This window comes from Polistes fuscatus, unplaced genomic scaffold (genome assembly GCF_010416935.1).
Source record: "Polistes fuscatus isolate 324 unplaced genomic scaffold, CU_Pfus_HIC Scaffold4, whole genome shotgun sequence".
NCBI classification, from domain to species: domain Eukaryota; kingdom Metazoa; phylum Arthropoda; class Insecta; order Hymenoptera; family Vespidae; genus Polistes; species Polistes fuscatus.
The window spans coordinates 12205641-12223524 of NW_025113118.1; the positions used below are offsets into that span (position 1 = coordinate 12205641).

General features: G+C 32.4%; 1 protein-coding gene and 1 long non-coding RNA gene across 6 annotated transcripts; one reads left to right on the forward strand and one right to left on the reverse strand.

Annotated features, from left to right (window-relative positions):
* The first annotated feature begins 2050 nt into the window (after positions 1–2050).
* LOC122521012 lies at positions 2051–3284 on the forward strand. The gene is made up of 2 exons (XR_006304637.1): positions 2051–2248; positions 2758–3284. It is a non-coding gene; the product is annotated as an uncharacterized LOC122521012 (long non-coding RNA).
* Positions 3285–9990: 6706 nt separating this feature from the next.
* On the reverse strand, positions 9991–17874 carry LOC122520635. Of its 5 annotated transcripts, none has more exons than XM_043640804.1 (13): positions 17815–17874; positions 16170–16285; positions 15899–16080; positions 15371–15633; positions 15010–15205; positions 14609–14901; positions 13954–14354; positions 13712–13857; positions 13300–13625; positions 12915–13049; positions 12651–12832; positions 12354–12508; positions 9991–11489 (listed from the first exon to the last, which is right to left on the reverse strand). In XM_043640804.1, the coding sequence occupies exons 2-13, from the start codon at positions 16246–16248 to the stop codon at positions 10557–10559; spliced, it is 3291 nt and encodes a 1096-aa protein (XP_043496739.1). In that variant the 5' UTR covers positions 16249–16285; positions 17815–17874; the 3' UTR covers positions 9991–10556. The 5 variants fall into 5 exon arrangements, with proteins under 5 accessions (XP_043496739.1, XP_043496740.1, XP_043496736.1 ...); XM_043640805.1 differs by lacking the exon at positions 17815–17874 and adding an exon at positions 17634–17776 and having other exon boundaries at positions 12699–12832; XM_043640801.1 differs by lacking the exon at positions 17815–17874 and adding an exon at positions 17634–17776.
* Between the last annotated feature and the right edge of the window lie 10 nt (positions 17875–17884).

The following is a 17884-nucleotide window of genomic DNA, read 5'->3' on the forward strand; positions in this document are numbered from 1 at the left end:
ATTTCTCGTTTCTAACCACCATCGAGCAAACGTTTATCTCAACGGCGAATCTCCACCCTACGAATGATTGTTTTTTTCTTCTTAACTAACGACAATTTAACGTAGGTGTGTGTAAGTAAATATACACACGTTGATAATAATAGGACATCTAGATCACGTGTTATATTCACTGAGTCGCGGGAATAATCGTAATTTTATTGTTTTATTTCAAATAATCGATATATATTCTTGTAATATAATGTTTTTCTAATTTTTATACGTTGTGTAACATATTTATGAAATTATTTAACTTTTAAATTGATATAAATTTGATCGCCGAAAGAACATTTTGATGTAAGAAAAATTATAATTTTGACGTAAATGATTAGTCTGAATTGTATGAAAAACGTTAGAAGATGTAAGAGAGAGTATTGTTAAGTATTATTTTTAAATAAATAATCATTGTATATTTATTATATCTTATATACTATCGTGAGATCAATTTTTTTCATCATTTCAATATTATATCACAGTTCTCTAATAATAAAATCTTCTTATATAATGAAATTTATAATCAAGAAAATTTGATATTAATATATCCGATTACGTCGAGAAAAATATATTTATGATATTAAAACGGTAATGAAAATCCAACGAAATTTCGATGCTAGGGAAGAAATTTATAAATACCAAGGAACGAACGAACACTTCGTGTAGACAACTTTGCGAGATCGTATTTCGAGAATCTTTAGGATCACAGTGGGTGCACGTTGACGTTTTAAATCGAGATAAAACCGGCGTTACAAACGCTTTTATCCGGTTCAGAGATCGCAAAGAGAGAGAGAGAGAGAGAGAGAGAGGAATACGTAGAGGATGAGTAGCGAAACCCATTAGGTGTAGTCTCTCGTATAATCCTCCTTGAAGGATGATATAGGTTTTTCCACGGTCCAGAACCGACGAGTTTTGAGCTTCTCTTTGCATCCCCCTCCCTCCCCATGCCCCCCACCTGAGATAGAAGAACATATCTTTCTCTTTCTCTTTATTCTCATTCATTTTCATGGGAACGATCTCCCAAAAGCATGTAAAACTTATTCGCCAGAGATTTTATTCCCTCCCCCCCACCACCTCCCCCCACCCCTCTATCAATCTCGGTCGATTCTTTCTCCAACCGAGAAGAATTCTCGATTAAATGCCGTATCTCTAAAGTAATAACTTCATTTCTTTCCTTTGAAGTAATAATAATACCTTTTTCGAATCGATCGGGATCGATAATCGCATAAGAATCTCATTGGAGATCTTTATGAAAAATAATTCAACTTGTGTTTTAATATATTCCGAAAAACGAAAAAAAAAAAAAAGAATCGTCCGAAAATGATTCTGTCGGTAAATGCGATTTTTTTATATGAAAATCATCGGCAATTACAATTTGAACTCTTTTTTTTTTGTTAACCGATAATGTTTTATATTCGAATATAAAAGTCGAACGAGGGTACCCGTAACGGGTGGCAAAGTAAAAGAATGAAATAAAGAAAAAAAAAAGAAGATAAAAATATGAAAAATAAGACGGACGATCGAGCGATTTGTACTTTTCCGATATTTCAAATACGTCCGATTAATTTGGCCCGGACGTGTCAATCATATCGGTAAACGAGCGTGTACGGGTCGTTACGGTTTAATTAAAACTCGTTTATTATTTGTATCGAACGCGAACGAACATTTCGTGTATGCGTTATACCATGAGTTAGATTTTTTCTCTCTCTCTCTCTCTCTCTTCTTCTCTTTTTCTATTTTTTTGTTATTTTTATTATTATTTTATCATAGAGAAACAATTCGCAACGAACTTTGCGAATTTTCTACGATCTCAATGAACACCTCTATTACGATGCATGCATGCATGCATGCAGAAATGCATGCGTTTATTCATGTGTTTATACATGTATATATATATATGTGTTTGTGTTTAAATAAAAAGGGTCGCATTTTCGCGATACGAATATCGTGTGATAGAGAAAGAGAGAGAAAAAGATATCGGAACGATATATTTATATACCGTTCAACGTTTCAGCCGTTACGGATAAAACGCTGGAATCGGGATCAGCTACAAATTGTAAAATCGATGTCTTCGTTCGGTATAAACTGGGGACGACGTGATATATGTCCCTGAACGGGGAGAGCAGAGTATTTCTCCTCTTTTTTCTTCCATCGGTGCAAGCGGATTCGTTCGATTTAAACGACGCCAACGATATTTTCCGATTTTCCTAATTACGACGTAAGTAAATTATCGTATCAACTCGATACTCTCCCGATACTCCTATCTTTCTATCTTTCTATCTATCTCATTCTATCTATCTATCTATCTCTCTCTCTCTTTTTCTCTTTCATTCTTTCTTTCTTTCTTTTTGTCGTAAATTTTAAGAAAAGAAGAATTCTTTTCTTTTATGTTTCGTTCACTTCGCTAGAAAACTCTCCTGTAGAAATTTGATAAGGAAATTAATTCATTAGTAACTAACTCTGTGAATAATGAAAGCGATTATACTGTAAACTTAAGAAGAACAAACCTTTTGTCCTAGTTAAGATTCTAAGTATTGCTTAAACAATTAATATTTATTAATATATATCTTTTGATATAATCAAATAATTAAAAATAAAAAATAATCTGTTATCGATATATAAAATAATTGTATATAAAAATATTATATTTCTATATAATATTACAATATTTTATAAATCAAATGTATAACAAATATTAGAATCTTTTAAATGAACGCAATTTTGTAGATACAAATTTGTAAGAAAGGGGGAAACAAAGTTACGATTGAGATCGTGAAAGGTGGAATAAACGGAATTCGAAAAAAAAGAAAAAAGAAGAGGAAGAAAATAAGTCTGGAAAGAAGAGAAGAAGCAAACGACAAGGGGACCGCGACACGAAGAGAATTTAGAAAGGCTTTAGTCGAGTCGGACGTGCAATATCCTTAATTTTAGTCGCCACCTGCGGAACTCATCAACGATTCAACGAACCGGGTTACTCTCGCGAATTTATAATCGCAATTCCCTCTCTCTCTCTCTCTCTCACTCTTCATCTATCTCTTTCTCTTTCTCCTTCTCCTTCTCTGTTTTTCTTTCCCTCGTCGTTTAGTACTTTAATATTGCGAAAATTCAAGAGACAAACGGAGCCAAGGAAGGATACAAAAGAAGATAGAAAGGTTGCACGGCATCCTTTAAAAGATAAATATCTTCTCGACTATATATGACAGTGATTCGTGGAACGTAAAAAAAAAAAAATAAGTGAAAATATATTTTCAAAAGAAGAAGAAGAAGAAGAAGAAGAAGAAAGAAAACTTCAATGAAGAGAGATCGACAAAGTTTGCCGAACACTGCGCGTTCTACTTTTTTACATTATCCATCCAAAACATTGAAACGAACTTTCGTAGGTATGAATTTCAATGATGGAAAAGGAACAACAACGGCAACGAAAAGAGAACAAAACAAAAAAAAAATAAAAAAACAAAGTATAATCGACAGATGAAATAGTTGGCAACCCGTTTCCTATGTGCGGAAGAAGAAACTGATGAGCCACGCGCGACACGGTTCCGACTATATACGGAAAAGTAGTTGCGAATGCGGACACCACCGATAAGTGGGTTATTGGGACAGAAGAGAGAGAGAGAGAGAGAGAGAGAGAGAGAGAGAGATGTTGGATGACGAAGATTTCGACGTTCATCGTTGTCTCCTTTCAATATCCTCCACCACTGGAAATAAGAGAGAAATGCCTTCACCTTGCACAAGGATACGAAATCTGTCCTACCTTGCAGGATATTTCGGTTACCATAGTAACGCGTCATTCCATTTACGATGCAACAAACTTCGCTTACCTTTTTCTCCTTTTTCTCACATTTGTTTCCTTTCAAGGAAAAGAAGTCCCCCCTCCCCTTCTTCTTTTTCTTCATCTTCCCTGTTTTTCCATTTTATTACACGAATTTTTTAATGAAAATCAACCTAAATATATATATATATATATTATATTATTTATAATTCCGATGTTTTATAGAAAGGTACGCGTAGGACGATACATTGTTCGGGAAATAAAAATATGCATATCAAATGCATATGTAATAGGATTACATTGGAATTCCCCCATAAGTGAAAGGCTCGGTGATAAAATGTGACGACAGAGAAAGTTTCTTAATCCGTTGTACGCAAGGTGTTGTGCGCACGCGGCTTAATATGAAATTTAATTATACGATCATTGTAAATACGATTGTTGGATGCATCACATATTTTAAAGTTGTTCTATTTGTTACTCTTTTTTCGATAGTCCTAAGTATAATTAATAAAAATTCAAATTATTAGTCAAATAATATAATAATTATTTCAAAAATAAAAACAAAATATTACTCTGCAATATTTAAGTAAAATTCATACACTACTTAATTTATAAAAATATATTTATAACAAAACAATGCATATAACGAATGGAATACATATATCCATTATATATCGAAACCCATTGAAAATCAAGAAAAAAATGAATTTTTCAAACGATCCAATATTCTCACGTTTAGTCTTTCTTCGTCATCTTCGGCCCCTACCACCCCCACCTCTCCTGTTCACCCTCTTCTCGTAACATCTTGCCGTAAGTTATATCAGCAAGGACACCGATATCAAGGCTACTCTCTGGCCCCTTTTATCGACACGGTAAATATTTGAAGAAAGTTCGCTGCTTGCCGCGTCGAGATCGGTAATCCTGCATCCTTTACACGGACCTTCTTCGATCGAGGATCGTGGTTAACCGTGAGAGATGTTTGCCTGGCTCTTTAACTAAGATTCCGGCTCAACCCGAGAAGCATTTAATCGAATTTCTCTGTAGACTTGCTGCCAAAGCTTCGTTATACATTTTTTTTTATATTTCCTTTTTTTCTTTTTTTTATTATCTCTCTTCTACGTTATGAGTAGTCATTTGAGAAATTGATATTCTTAAAGTGCCGAACAGAAGTATTGACACGAATAAAATTTAATTCTCTCTCAATTTTAGTATATCAATTCTTATAACTTTTTTATTCGGATATTTTTTTTTTATCTTCGTATGTTAATAAATAATAATTTTATTAATATATTCTTAACATTATTCATTATTTATGAATACTTTATACGAGCATAAAGGCTCGTTTTTATAGCTAACAATTATTTTTAATTATTACAACCCTTGTATTTTATTTTTTGATTTTACACTCGTGAAATAAAGAAATTAAATAAAATATATTGATTTCTGGTCAATACTTCTGGCATTATTGAAATTATTTATATTTAAATAATTTCAATGAAACGCGAAATAATGATCGATGATCTCGTATCGATCGTAGCTCGTATCGATCGATCTTATTTTTTGAAAATAATATTCGTTCATTTTTCGAATCTATTTATCTTCTTTTTTTTTCATTTTTTTTTTTTTCATTACTAGTCTACGGTGAACTTTATATTAGATCGAGAAGTTAAATCCGTTAGAAAGCGGTTTTCCTACTACCCCCCCCCGCCCGCCGATCCAAGTTTTTAGGTTAGAAAACTATCCAACTCAATTTAAAGAGAAATGCCTTAACCTTCGGAAGTTCTGACGTAATGCGTGACAGGCTTTTCAAACTTTCGGGGAATATTCTAAAATAGATTATACGCTACGATGCGATTTTCGAGAATATCGAAAGTATATGTGTACATACATATATATATATATATATATATATATATTCATACCTATATTTCGAAAAGTCAGATTCGTTTTACGATTCGATTAAACGTTTTAAGTTTCAACATTTATCAACATTTCAAGAATCTAACTCATTAATTACTAGTAAATGCTATTTATTATAAATTTTCCATCAAATTAATAAACTTGATTATAGGACCAAAAGTTGTTTATAACAACAACAATAAAAATCAAAGGAAAGAAAAAAAGAAAAGAATTTAGGATTGACTCATTCATAGCTCGCAATTATTTTGCAATTCAACATGTCGATAAAGTAATTTTACCTTACACGACATATTCGTATAATGTTCATCGTCCTGCCATCTGTCGGATAAAACAAGTAACTCATGATACAATAATTATCACTCTACTATACCGACGGTATTCTATAAAAAAAATATAAAATACTCTTCGAAAGCACTGATATTCGAATTGTTTCAATTAACGCAAAAAATAATTAATACATTACAATTTTACATACAATTTTAATAATATTATAATTAAAATTTCACGATAATTATTATTTTACAACATACTTTACTCCCTGAAAGTAATGTTTTATGAAAATCTATTCAATTTCGCATAAATTTTAGTAATTATTCAAATGAAATAAAAATAACAGTAATATTTAATTTTTATCTTTTTTTTTTGCTACCTGGGATAATAAATTGCACGTTTAAAACGTATATTATTAGCATCAGATTTATTGTTAAATTTTATAAGCGACCTATGGAAAATAATAATTATATCCTTAATTGAGATGTGCATAAGTATTCTGTTTACTTTCAATGATATATTATATATGAGGATAAACGAATTGCTTCTTTTGAAAATAAAATAAATCGTAATTACAACAGAACCTATATTTCGCATAATTTCTTTACATCGGCAGACCACCTCTCGTACAAAGCTTTCATTCGTCAAAACGCTACATCGACTGGCAAATTGATTTTATACTTTCTCGACAAGTATAAGGCTAATATATAAAGTTATATCAGCGCAATTAAACGATGTTAGTGTTTTTATAATAAACCAAAAAAAAAACAAAAATCAACGCTCTTAAAATTCGCTTACTCTGCCTATTTTCTAGCCACATATAGCAATTATAAACTTGCAAAGAAAATATATATATATATATATAAAATATATATATAATAAAATATATATATATTTATATATATATTATTTTCATTTGATTATTTTTATGATCAGCTCGTAGATAAAATTAAACATTTTTAAGACAATTTGAGAATTAAAATTTCCAAATTGAAATTTTCAAATTGTAAAAAAGCTAATTTTATCCGACTCGACGAACATATGGTTTTTTTTTTTTTTTTTCGTTTCTTTTTTTCTCCTTCACGTGGATCTTAATGAAAAATCCACGAGTAAAGGATAATAAACGTTAAACGTGTAATGCGCGACAAATAAATATTTTATCGTAGTTTCGGCCGTATCAAAAATAGAGAGCAAACGATAATAATCAACGCGAATATAAAAATGCGCGTTGTTTCGATTTAAAAGTTAAACGAGGTGTGTGAACTATACGTGTAAAACGCGAAAATATTATAGGAACAATATTTGGATACGACGCATAGTCACGCCTTTTCTTTTTTTCTTTCTTTCTTTCTTTCTTTCGTTTTTTTTTTTTTTATTATTCCTTCTTCTTTTCATTCACATGACGCATCTTTGGTGACGCTGCAATTTGGCATACTTGTACGTAAAAGGTACTCTCATTTATTCATTTTGCCAAGCTCTTTAACTCTTGTTAACCTTCGAATACGTTTCGGATAAGACCGAAACGAAAAAAGAAAAGCGCATCAATACACCCGGAGTACGTTTGTAATATTTTCATATTTTGTATATTATTATAATAATAATTAAAAAGAAAACGGACGATTTTTTCGACGTTCTTTTAACTTTTTATGTATGAATATCTTTCTTTTACTTTCGGTACGTAAAAATACAATTGACTTTACTAAAAATTGTGATATAACAGCCTTATACTTCGCTAATAAAGCTAAACATTTCGAAAAAAAATATTACGAGTTTAGAAACCTACAATTTCTCAACTTATATGAGCGATACAAACATTTTTATATAAATATGTTATATATATATATATATATATCTATATATTATTATTATTATTATTATTATTATTATTATATATATCGTTATAATAATATATATTTTATTATAATATTTTATTTTTACCATTAATATATTAATATTAATATTAATAATATTATATCATCAAAGTACGAAACGCGCGTTCTATCTTTTATCGTAGTTTTTATATATAAATTATTTTTTCTTTTTTTCTTTTTTTCGTTTCTCAAAATAAACGCCGAGTATCTTGTCATCCACAATTAAGGCACACAAATATTCGCGAGATCGCATGTTTTAAAGGAACTATAGTAATTTCGAAATCAAATGGGAATAATGACAAAATTTATATTTAGCCACCGTTCGTCACACAAATTTCTTTATAATTTTTGTTTTCTTTTTTATTTCTTGCATTTAAATTTGAGTAGTTTCCTTTAACGAATATAAAATCGTGTAATTAATTATTAATTACAAAATCACTTAGGAAAAATGATCGATGACAAGACGACGACGAACGTCAATTGGCTGTTACAACACAACCAGTATTTTAAAGTTTTAAATAATTATCGACATCAAAATATGGTATAAAACCCTTTTCGGTATATTTGAATGAAATCATGCGAGTCTTCTTTGTTTTTTTTCTTTGAAAAAAATTTCATATTTATTCGCACGTTTTTTATCATTTATTTCTCATTATATATATATACACATATATATAAAGAGAATAAAAAAAAAAAAAAGGAAATAATAAAAGATAATACGCTAAGTGTTCTTAGTCGTCTACAAATCTAAACATCCTTCTATGCTACATCACAATCAACGTAGTAGTAAAATATGTTACACATCGGAGATAATAGATAGAAATAGAAAAAAAATATATAGAAGAGAAACGAAGAAAAGAAATTGAAAGAAAGAAAAAAAAACAAAAAGAGAGAGAGAGAGAGAGAGAGAATAAAATATACGTGTGTGTGGTTTATCCTCCATTCGCGGTACATCATCTACATGCACACGTATATAAACAAATATACGCAATAATATTTAAACATATAAGCAACAAATAATAAAATTAGGAGAGACATTTCAATCGTAATAAAATCATAGATAATAATAAAAGTATGTAACTATACTTTGGCGTTTTCGTTCGAGTTTTAACAAAAAATAAAATAAATAGAAAAAAAACGGAACATTTGCAATTAAAAATCATTAGAAAGTGAAAAACAAAAATAATAAGAGAAGAAACAAAAGAAACAACGAGATTTATCAAAAATCTTCTCACGAGAGGGGGGAGGAGGAGGAGGAGATCTTTTTTTAAATTAACGTGCAAAGATCAATCGAAGAAGATTAAGAATAAGAAACGCAATAAGATCTAAGAGAGCGACTAGCGACAAAATTGTTTTTTGTGCTTTGTTTCTGTCCGACTGTTCAGTCTTATGAAGAGAGAAAGAGAGAGAGTGAGAGAGAGAGAAAGAGAAAGGAGAAAGAGAAAGAAAGAAAGAAAACAAAATAAAAAATAATCTAATCGAGGACAATAAAAACAGGATTTGAGTTGCACGATGAAGTCCTGCTAGAGAGAAAATATCGACGATATAAAGTTATAATAATAATAATGTACTTTATAGTTTTTTGTTTTGTCGTTTCTTTTTTTTTAGATCAAAATAAGCGATAAGATTAAATAAAATAAGATATAACGAGAGGGGGGTAAGGGGGGCGGGGGTGGTTTGGCTCGTTCGTCAAGGAAATTGGCGCGCAAGAGCTTAAATGAAGAAATTCGCAGAGCGTGTATTAGAGTAGGGAAGTTTTACTTTGGTAATGACTAGGTCATACGCTATCGCCACGTTACGATAATTATCGAGCGTAAATGAATTTCGTGCGTTTTATGCATAACGTGTATGCGTAAATGTTAGTTCTAGGTAAACATTAGAAATATTATAAATTCATTAATTAGCAAAACTAATCGTCGTTATATGGCTGTATATATATGTATACTGTTGCATTGTATATTCCAAGTAATAGAAAAATAATAACTGAATATATATTATTAACCGAATACGGCACGAAGATTATAAGAAGATACGAGTACGATTGATTCGGTTGCTCGTTTTCATCGAATAACGAATCGAAATGAGAAAACAAGATAATGTGGAAAAAAAGAAGAAAAGAGAGAGAGATTTTTAATAACGAAAATTGATTTGTGTAGTATCTAGTCAATGGCTTACAAGGTCTGTCTCATGCGGTGCTATCTTCAGATTTTCTTCAAACTTTTCACACTTGTAATATAATCAATAATTTATAAATAGAATAACGCAACGATAAATATTTGTTAAAGGATGCAATGTATATTTCTCATGGACCACTACAAGTGTGCAAAGTTTGAAACAAATCTGAGAGTTCATCGATCGATACTGCCCTTGTTAGTTACGTTGAAATACTACTTTATGTCAGATCATTTAAGTAACCATGAACACAGTTGGTACATGGATGGGGATAGCCCCTTCAAGAAAAAAAACCGTTTGCTTCTGATTCTAGAGAAGCAGGTAAAAGACGACCACTCTTTTGAAGAAGTAGACTACTTGCAAAATGGTGTTGTTCATAGAAAAGTGACTCGAACCCGTAAAAAGGGAGAGTAATAATAAAACCAATTAAATATAGGTTTCTCTCTCTCTCTCTTTCTCTTTCTCTCCCTCTCATTTTCTTTTTTCATTTTGTTATTTCTTCTACTCCATATCGTATCAGATTAAAATTGAATACGATAATTGGCGGGTCTTGGTATCGATCTCGCCTTGATAGGCGACAAAGACGAGATAGAGGTCTCACTGCTCGCAGTGCCACCAGAATCTCGTCCTCCGCTCTTACTACTGACGGTACTTCCCGTACTCTGTCCACGCGAGCCCGTTTGCTTTCTGAGAGCACCTTTGCTGTTAGCAGAAGCGTCGCCGTCGCTCAAACGACCGTACTCTCCGATTCTACGCGAGGGTGGAGGTATCAAGGAACGATTTTGTCCGTCCCTGTGTTTAACGTCGTTCCCGGTCGTTAACTTCTTTTTCTCGGTATCACCTTGAAGTCGTTCGTACTCGTGACCCGACGTCGACGTAGGTTTCTTCAAAGAACTGCTGTTCTGAACGTAACTTACATCCGTACCAAGTGACGACTTCTTCCTACGCTGCGCCTTCGCGTCGAACCTTCCATATTCCAAAGTGCAATTACCAGAATCCCGACCCTTGCTCACCGACGAATCCAAAACCGGACCTGGATCTGACTTCTTACGCGTTTCCGTATCGCTCAAACGACAATAACGCGAATTAGTTGACTTCAAACTTCTCGGTGGTCGTGGAAGGGAACTCGGTGGAAGACTACCAGCCCGACGTGGTTCACCCTCCTGCATTCTCTGTCTCTGTGAACTTCTACCTTGCTTCTCCAGCAACAACATCTCTTCTGGCTTCCCATCCGACAATCTTGAAACGGTACCCTTCAGTCTTGTACTCGCAGTCGCGAATTCCATTATACCGGCTGATGCATCCCCTCCAGAATCATCCAACAAACGACTCTTACTCGATACGGTACTCGAACTACCTGCACTCTCTACACCCGCCAATAATGGCTTGGGTATTTTTCCCTTTCGCGACGCAGTGCCTGGATTAGAGAATCCTGGAAAACAGCAAAGTGCCCGCTGAAACAAGAGAGAAAAACGCCTACGTTGGAAAGGAATAACCGGAGGACCTGGAACGGAGTTAGTGCTCGCCACAACAGCGCATGCACACTCAAGGAGGAGGGTGGGTGTTGGATCGGTTTTGAATTTGGTATTGGAATTAGTGGGATATTCTGTCAAGGAAAATACTCGAGATTAATTTTCGCGTGCCAATTCACAACAATCTTTATCTATTTTTTTTAATAATTTGTTTAATTCGTTTTTACGTTTGATTAGTATATCGAAAGTAATACGTAACAGTTAGGATTCTTATAGTTCATCAATTTTCATTCGATAAATGTTTTTTCGTTAGATCACACAGTGTTATGCAAATCTTGACAATCGTAATACTGTGATAGGAAATAGTAAACACGTTTTCTATACGTTACATTTGACTTTTTTTTTCACTTGATCGAATTATCCGTAAAAAGGATAAATGATGAATACAAAGGATATTTGAAAAATGTTTATCGTTAATCGTATTAACTATTTCCATTTTATTCAAAAATACTAACTCAAACACAACACGAACACAAAAATACCTTGACGTTGATCTGTAAAATTTTCATAAATTTCTCTCTGCAACGGCTATTAAAAGTAGAGCTAAATAAATTAATGTGTAATTTTACGCAAAATTGAATTGACTTCAATATTGCGTGGATACGAAAACTCACGAGTGTATAAGTAGAAGAAATTTTCACCATAGAACAATAGTGGCACTTTTAACTTTCATATTTCCTGCTTATAATTCTTTTTTGTATGAATTAACTTAATGAGAAAATATTTTTTACCAATCTCGGTAAAAGATTTTCGAGAATATGATTACACGCAAATTGTTCTGCCTACCTTGCTGAGTAACTGCGAATCTAATTCTTTCAACTGATCGTCAAGGCTTTTGTTTGTTTGTTCAAAGCTTCCTTGTTTTCGATATTTGTAACTGTCCGTGACTCCATAAGATCCAGTACTACCATAACCACTTCCAGCTCCTAAAACGCTGCTTACTATAAACAAAATTAATAAAGATATATAATTATAATTTAAAATACTATGTGAAACAGAACAACAGAATAGAACAGAAACAATTTAAAATACTCAAGAGAGAATTGATCATTGAAATCGTATTTTTGTTTCTAATTATTTTACCAAGTTCTGGTGTACTTGTCAGTGCAGTATGATGATCTGCCGACGTACTTGAATGAGATGAATGTGCAGCAGGATAACTGCCGACTCCACTACTACTGCTATTATCTTTGTCGTATGTGTGTTTTTGCAAAACTCTTATCATAGCATCCCTTTCGGCTAACTTCGACTCCAAATCTTTCATTCTATTTATATAGAATATTATCATGGTATAACTTAACATGATAAGTGCATACATTCATAAAATTTTAATATTTTTAAATTTACCTCGATTCGAGATCAGTTAATTTTTTTTGCGCTGCATGAACTTCGTCCATATGTCGCATTTTATCAGAACGAGCTTCTGCAATTAATTTTTCTGCATCTTGACTATTCTTTTCCAAAGCGGCAATTTTCGCATCCCTGAACAATCAATATTTATGTTTAACTGTTTCGAATTATTTTAACATTTATCATATGTACCGTTAATTATAAGAATGGATTGAGTCAAAATATTGCAAAAAATGTATTATATTAAAATAAATAAATGAAAATTATTTATAATATCAAATAAATCATAAAATAAATTATATTAAATTTTTTTGAACTTAGTCTCCTGTTATAATTACCGGCACATATAAGTATAACGTTTGATTAAAAAGTATAAACGAACTTTGGTAGACTAGCTGCATCTATAGCAGCTTGCCTTAACGCACTTTCTTCGAGATAACGTTGTTCCCATTTAGCAACGTCACCCTCGAGGGACATAATTTTTTCGTCTCGTTCACGTAACCGTCGTTTCAAATCGGTGATAGTTTCACCAGTCGAAGATTGTTCGTTATTGTTACCACCACCACCTCCTCCCTCTCTTAATTCTTTTTCGAGCTGACCTCTCAATTGTCTTTCGGTTTCTTCCCGTCTATCGCTTGACGCTTGAAGAGAAGATAAAGCTCGTTGAAGTTGTCCGACTCTCTCTACATATACTTGCTTTTTTCGACACTACAAAACGATTAAATATCTAAACGTTAATAATATATATATTTATTAATTAAAATAATAATTTATCGAGAATTCAAATTGTGTACCTCTTCTTCAAGGCGTACAACGTTCCCCTGTGCATTGGTAAGAGCAGTGTCCAAAATATCAATATGTGTGCGTTGTTCTTGTAACGTTGCCCTTTGTGCGGTTAATTCTATTTCTTGCCTTTCCTTAGCTGCAGCTAACTCTTTATCTACATAAAGTACAAAATAAAAGAAGTTAACATAATAAATAAATAATAAATAAATTTGAAAAATTTTTGAAAAAATATTAAGTAAAATCGACATACTTTGTGTGATTAGCTGTCCAATAAACAATTCACGTTGCGTCAATTCTTTTTTCATTGATTCTACGATCGGGGGACTATCTGTTCGAGAAGATAACAAATCGATTTGATCCCTTAATGCACGATTTAATTCTGTCAATCGTCTACAGTCATTTTGTAACCTCAATCTAGCTGCCCGCTCAAGTTTTTCTCTTCGCTCGCAAGAAGCAGCTAGATCCTCGTGTGCGCGATGGACCTTTGTTATTTCTTTTTCCAACTTTTCAGATTTAGCTACATTGTTGTAAAGACGTTCTACTTCTAACTTTAAGGCACTGTTTTCTTGGATCACTATCTGAATGATTTCAGATTGTGGCCAGATTTCACCCATTGCTGATCCTACTTCTTCCCGACCTTTGGTTTGAGGTCTAACAAACGATAGATCAATTACACTACATGAATTAAAGGATTAACCCTTTGATCTCGTAGGTCACACTCGAAGTGACGACAATAATCATTTACTGTTATGACATGTTTCAAATTTACTAATATAGATCTATGGAATGGTAATATAAATTATAATAGCTCAGACTATTCATTACAAATAGACACGTAATAGTATTGCAAAAATATTAAGTTCAAAAGTTTAATAGAAATATTAATATTACTTATATTATAATACCTAGGGGAAGTAGCACGTGGGTCATAAGATGTCATTTCAATGTCTCGTTTACCAATTCTAGATAAGTCAGGCTGTGATCTTGACATTGCTAATTTTTCATTAGGTCCAAGGAATCTAAGTTTATTTTTCAAAGTCATGAGAGTGGGAGTATAAGTTTGTGGAGGTCCATCTTCGAATTCATTGTCATCCGCTTTCCCTCTTTCGTTTTCTCTCATTCTTACTTCTATACTCCCTCCATTATTTACTAGTTTACTATAAGGCACTTTTACTTCCTTAGCGAGGTGCTTTAAAACCTGCTTGGAAAAATAATTATTAATTCTTCTATTTAAAATTCAATTGAATAATATTTAAAACATGTTAGTGCATTCCTTTTATTGGTTAAATATCTATACTAGGATCACCTGTGATTGACTAAGGTAATCATCAGGTATGTCTGTAATTTCTTGACAACCTCCACCTCCGGATTGTTCATAAAGATGTTCTTCGTGAGGCATGTTTGACATTGATTGCATTGTAGGGCTATTTGAATGTCCTTTACCACCACCATCGCAGTACACGTAGCCCATATCTCCATGTTCTCTTACTATGCCTGATAATCTAACAATAATAATAATAGGATGCAAAAGAAATAATTATAATGAATATTGAAATTTATGTATAAATGTTTTCCTTTATGGATTCAATAATTTGTTCTACATATTTTTTATTTTTACTTTTTTTTTTTTTTATGATACCATTTGAATAATTTAATAATAATTTTACCTTCCAGGTGGTGTCCATGAATTGTCATCGTTTGCATTATGAATAATAAGCGTGTTGTACGAACTTGTGGAAATATCCAAGCTGCTTCTATTAGAACCTACACTGGTACGGTTGCTTAAATTATCTTTCAAACTGTTTCTGTTAGATCCATTGATACTGTCTTTGAGACTATTTCGATTAGAACCATTTAAACTCTCCTTTAAACTGTTTCTGTTTGAACCATTCAAACTGTCCTTCAAACTATTTCTATTGAGTAGATTACCCTATGTTTTAACAAAAGAATTTCTTATGTAACGTAACATTGATTGTATAGTAGTAGGCTTGAACAGCATGCAATCAAGTAAATGGACTATTTTTCTCTGTAATATCCATACCCAATAACAAGTTAGTTATTTTTTTTCTATAAAAATTTCAAATTAATCCTAAATTAAAATTTCACGTCATGATATAAATTTTCTAACATATTTGACCATTCTGATAATTTTGTTTATATAAAAATATATTTATGCGAAATGTATTTATATTTACTTGAATATTGGGTATATTTTCTTTATGGCTGGAAGATCTAGATGGGCTTTGTTGTTGATTTTCTTGACCTTGTGGTTCTTGACGTGCAGTATGTCGGATGACATATCGTTCTTCGTTACTTAAATTTTCATTTGAAGTTGAAACATCTGTATCACTACCGCTTAGGCTTTGAGGTAAACCACCTAATATAATATAGCATCGATGAAGAATTAAGAAAATTAAATTTGATATTTTGTACAATTTGTAACAAGAGAACGATTAGAAATTGTACCTTGCATCGACAATTGTTTTCTTTGTATATTATTATTAGAAAACGGAAGAAACCTGCCAGTTTGTTGAATCGAGCTCATGATCGGTGTTATTTCATTTAGATTTCTTAGGTTTCATCTGGAAATAAATATTCAATTTATTTCACAAATCTCAATGTAATTTAAATCAATTAAAATAACACAAATAAAATTGTTTATATTTTTAATATATATTTTCTTATAATACATATTTAATTGATATAAAAACTGATACTTTGTTAATAAATCGAATGGAAATATTGAAATGAATTTAATTTCTAATTACCCCGAAAATTTAAATACCATAAATTAGTACATTGACTTTTAAATAGAATTAATGAAGTATTATATAAAAAAAAAAAAACTAAAAGAAAGCAAAAGAATTCATGTCAAGTAATCACCGAACTTGAATTGCATTCTACTGTCCTAAAACACTATTTCTTAAAAGACGTTTCTCTAGAACATCATTGCTTCCTTAAAACACATACTCCTTTTATATATCTTCGCTTTTTTCTTTAAGTTTCTATTCACAAGAAGAACACAGTGTAACGTTCGAACACTTAATCTCTTCGTGTAAGAAAATCTTAAATGCATACGGACGAAAGGATATTTAAAACTACGTTTGCAGATTAATCGTGGTTACGTGCTAGCATGTCATGGACACGTAAAAAAACACGGAGCCGTCGTGGAATGCAGTCCTATTCGTGCGATTCATATTTGACATTACTGCTTGGAGAACGAAAAGGCGCGAGCGAGACAGAGACAGAGATAGTGACAAAGAGAGAGAGAGAGAGAGAGAGGGAGAAAGAGGAAAAGGGAGGGAGAAAGAGGAAAAGAGAGGGAGAAAGAGAAAAAGAGAGGGAGAAAGAAACAAGGAATGGAGAAGGGGTAAAAAGAGAAAGGGGAAGATACATTCTTAGGATGAACGCATAACTAGAAGAGAAACGGAAGAAGTATCGTAGCAGTAGCAAAGCAGAACATTCTGACAGAGGAAGTGTCAACTTTTTGGAGTCCTGATTATCTCGAGACATTGAATTTTTTCATTATAACGAAACATTAAACGCGTTTGTAGCTCGTATATTAGACACTTGGTCCGAACTCTCTTTCTTTCTTGCTTTTCTTTCTTTTTTTCTTTCTTTCTTTTTTTTTCTCTCTCTCTCTCACTCTCTCTCTCTCTCTCTCTCTCTTTCTCTCTCTATCTATCTCTGTTTCTCTGTCTCTCTCTTAGGGTTAATATCCGCTCGTAAAAATATTTCCCCTCCGATCGCGAATCTTATCATTCTCATCTGTGTAGTATTTTTACAGCTTTTCGGAACTGGTACTACTCTACAGCTGCATAAATAAACAAAAGAAGCATCCTCGTAGCACGGCTTTTGGAAGGTTCCACGTGCCAAGTATGGTATAACTACGATTGATTTGACTTTAATAATTATCATTCAATTACTCACACGACATGAAAATGCGACTACGAAACCGAATATATCGCGATTTATTTCAATGAATTGGTACACTTCACTCTCCGCGCACGAGAAATAAAAATGCATGTATTTCTTGCATTCCTCGGTAGAGGGCGACACGCGCAAAAGGGGGGCACACTCCTCCAAGGTGATAATTCCTTTCGTTACTCACCACGCGTCATTTCTCATCCGCCATTTTGTTCGTTTTCAAGGAAATGGAAATATAGTTTTCATCAAAGATA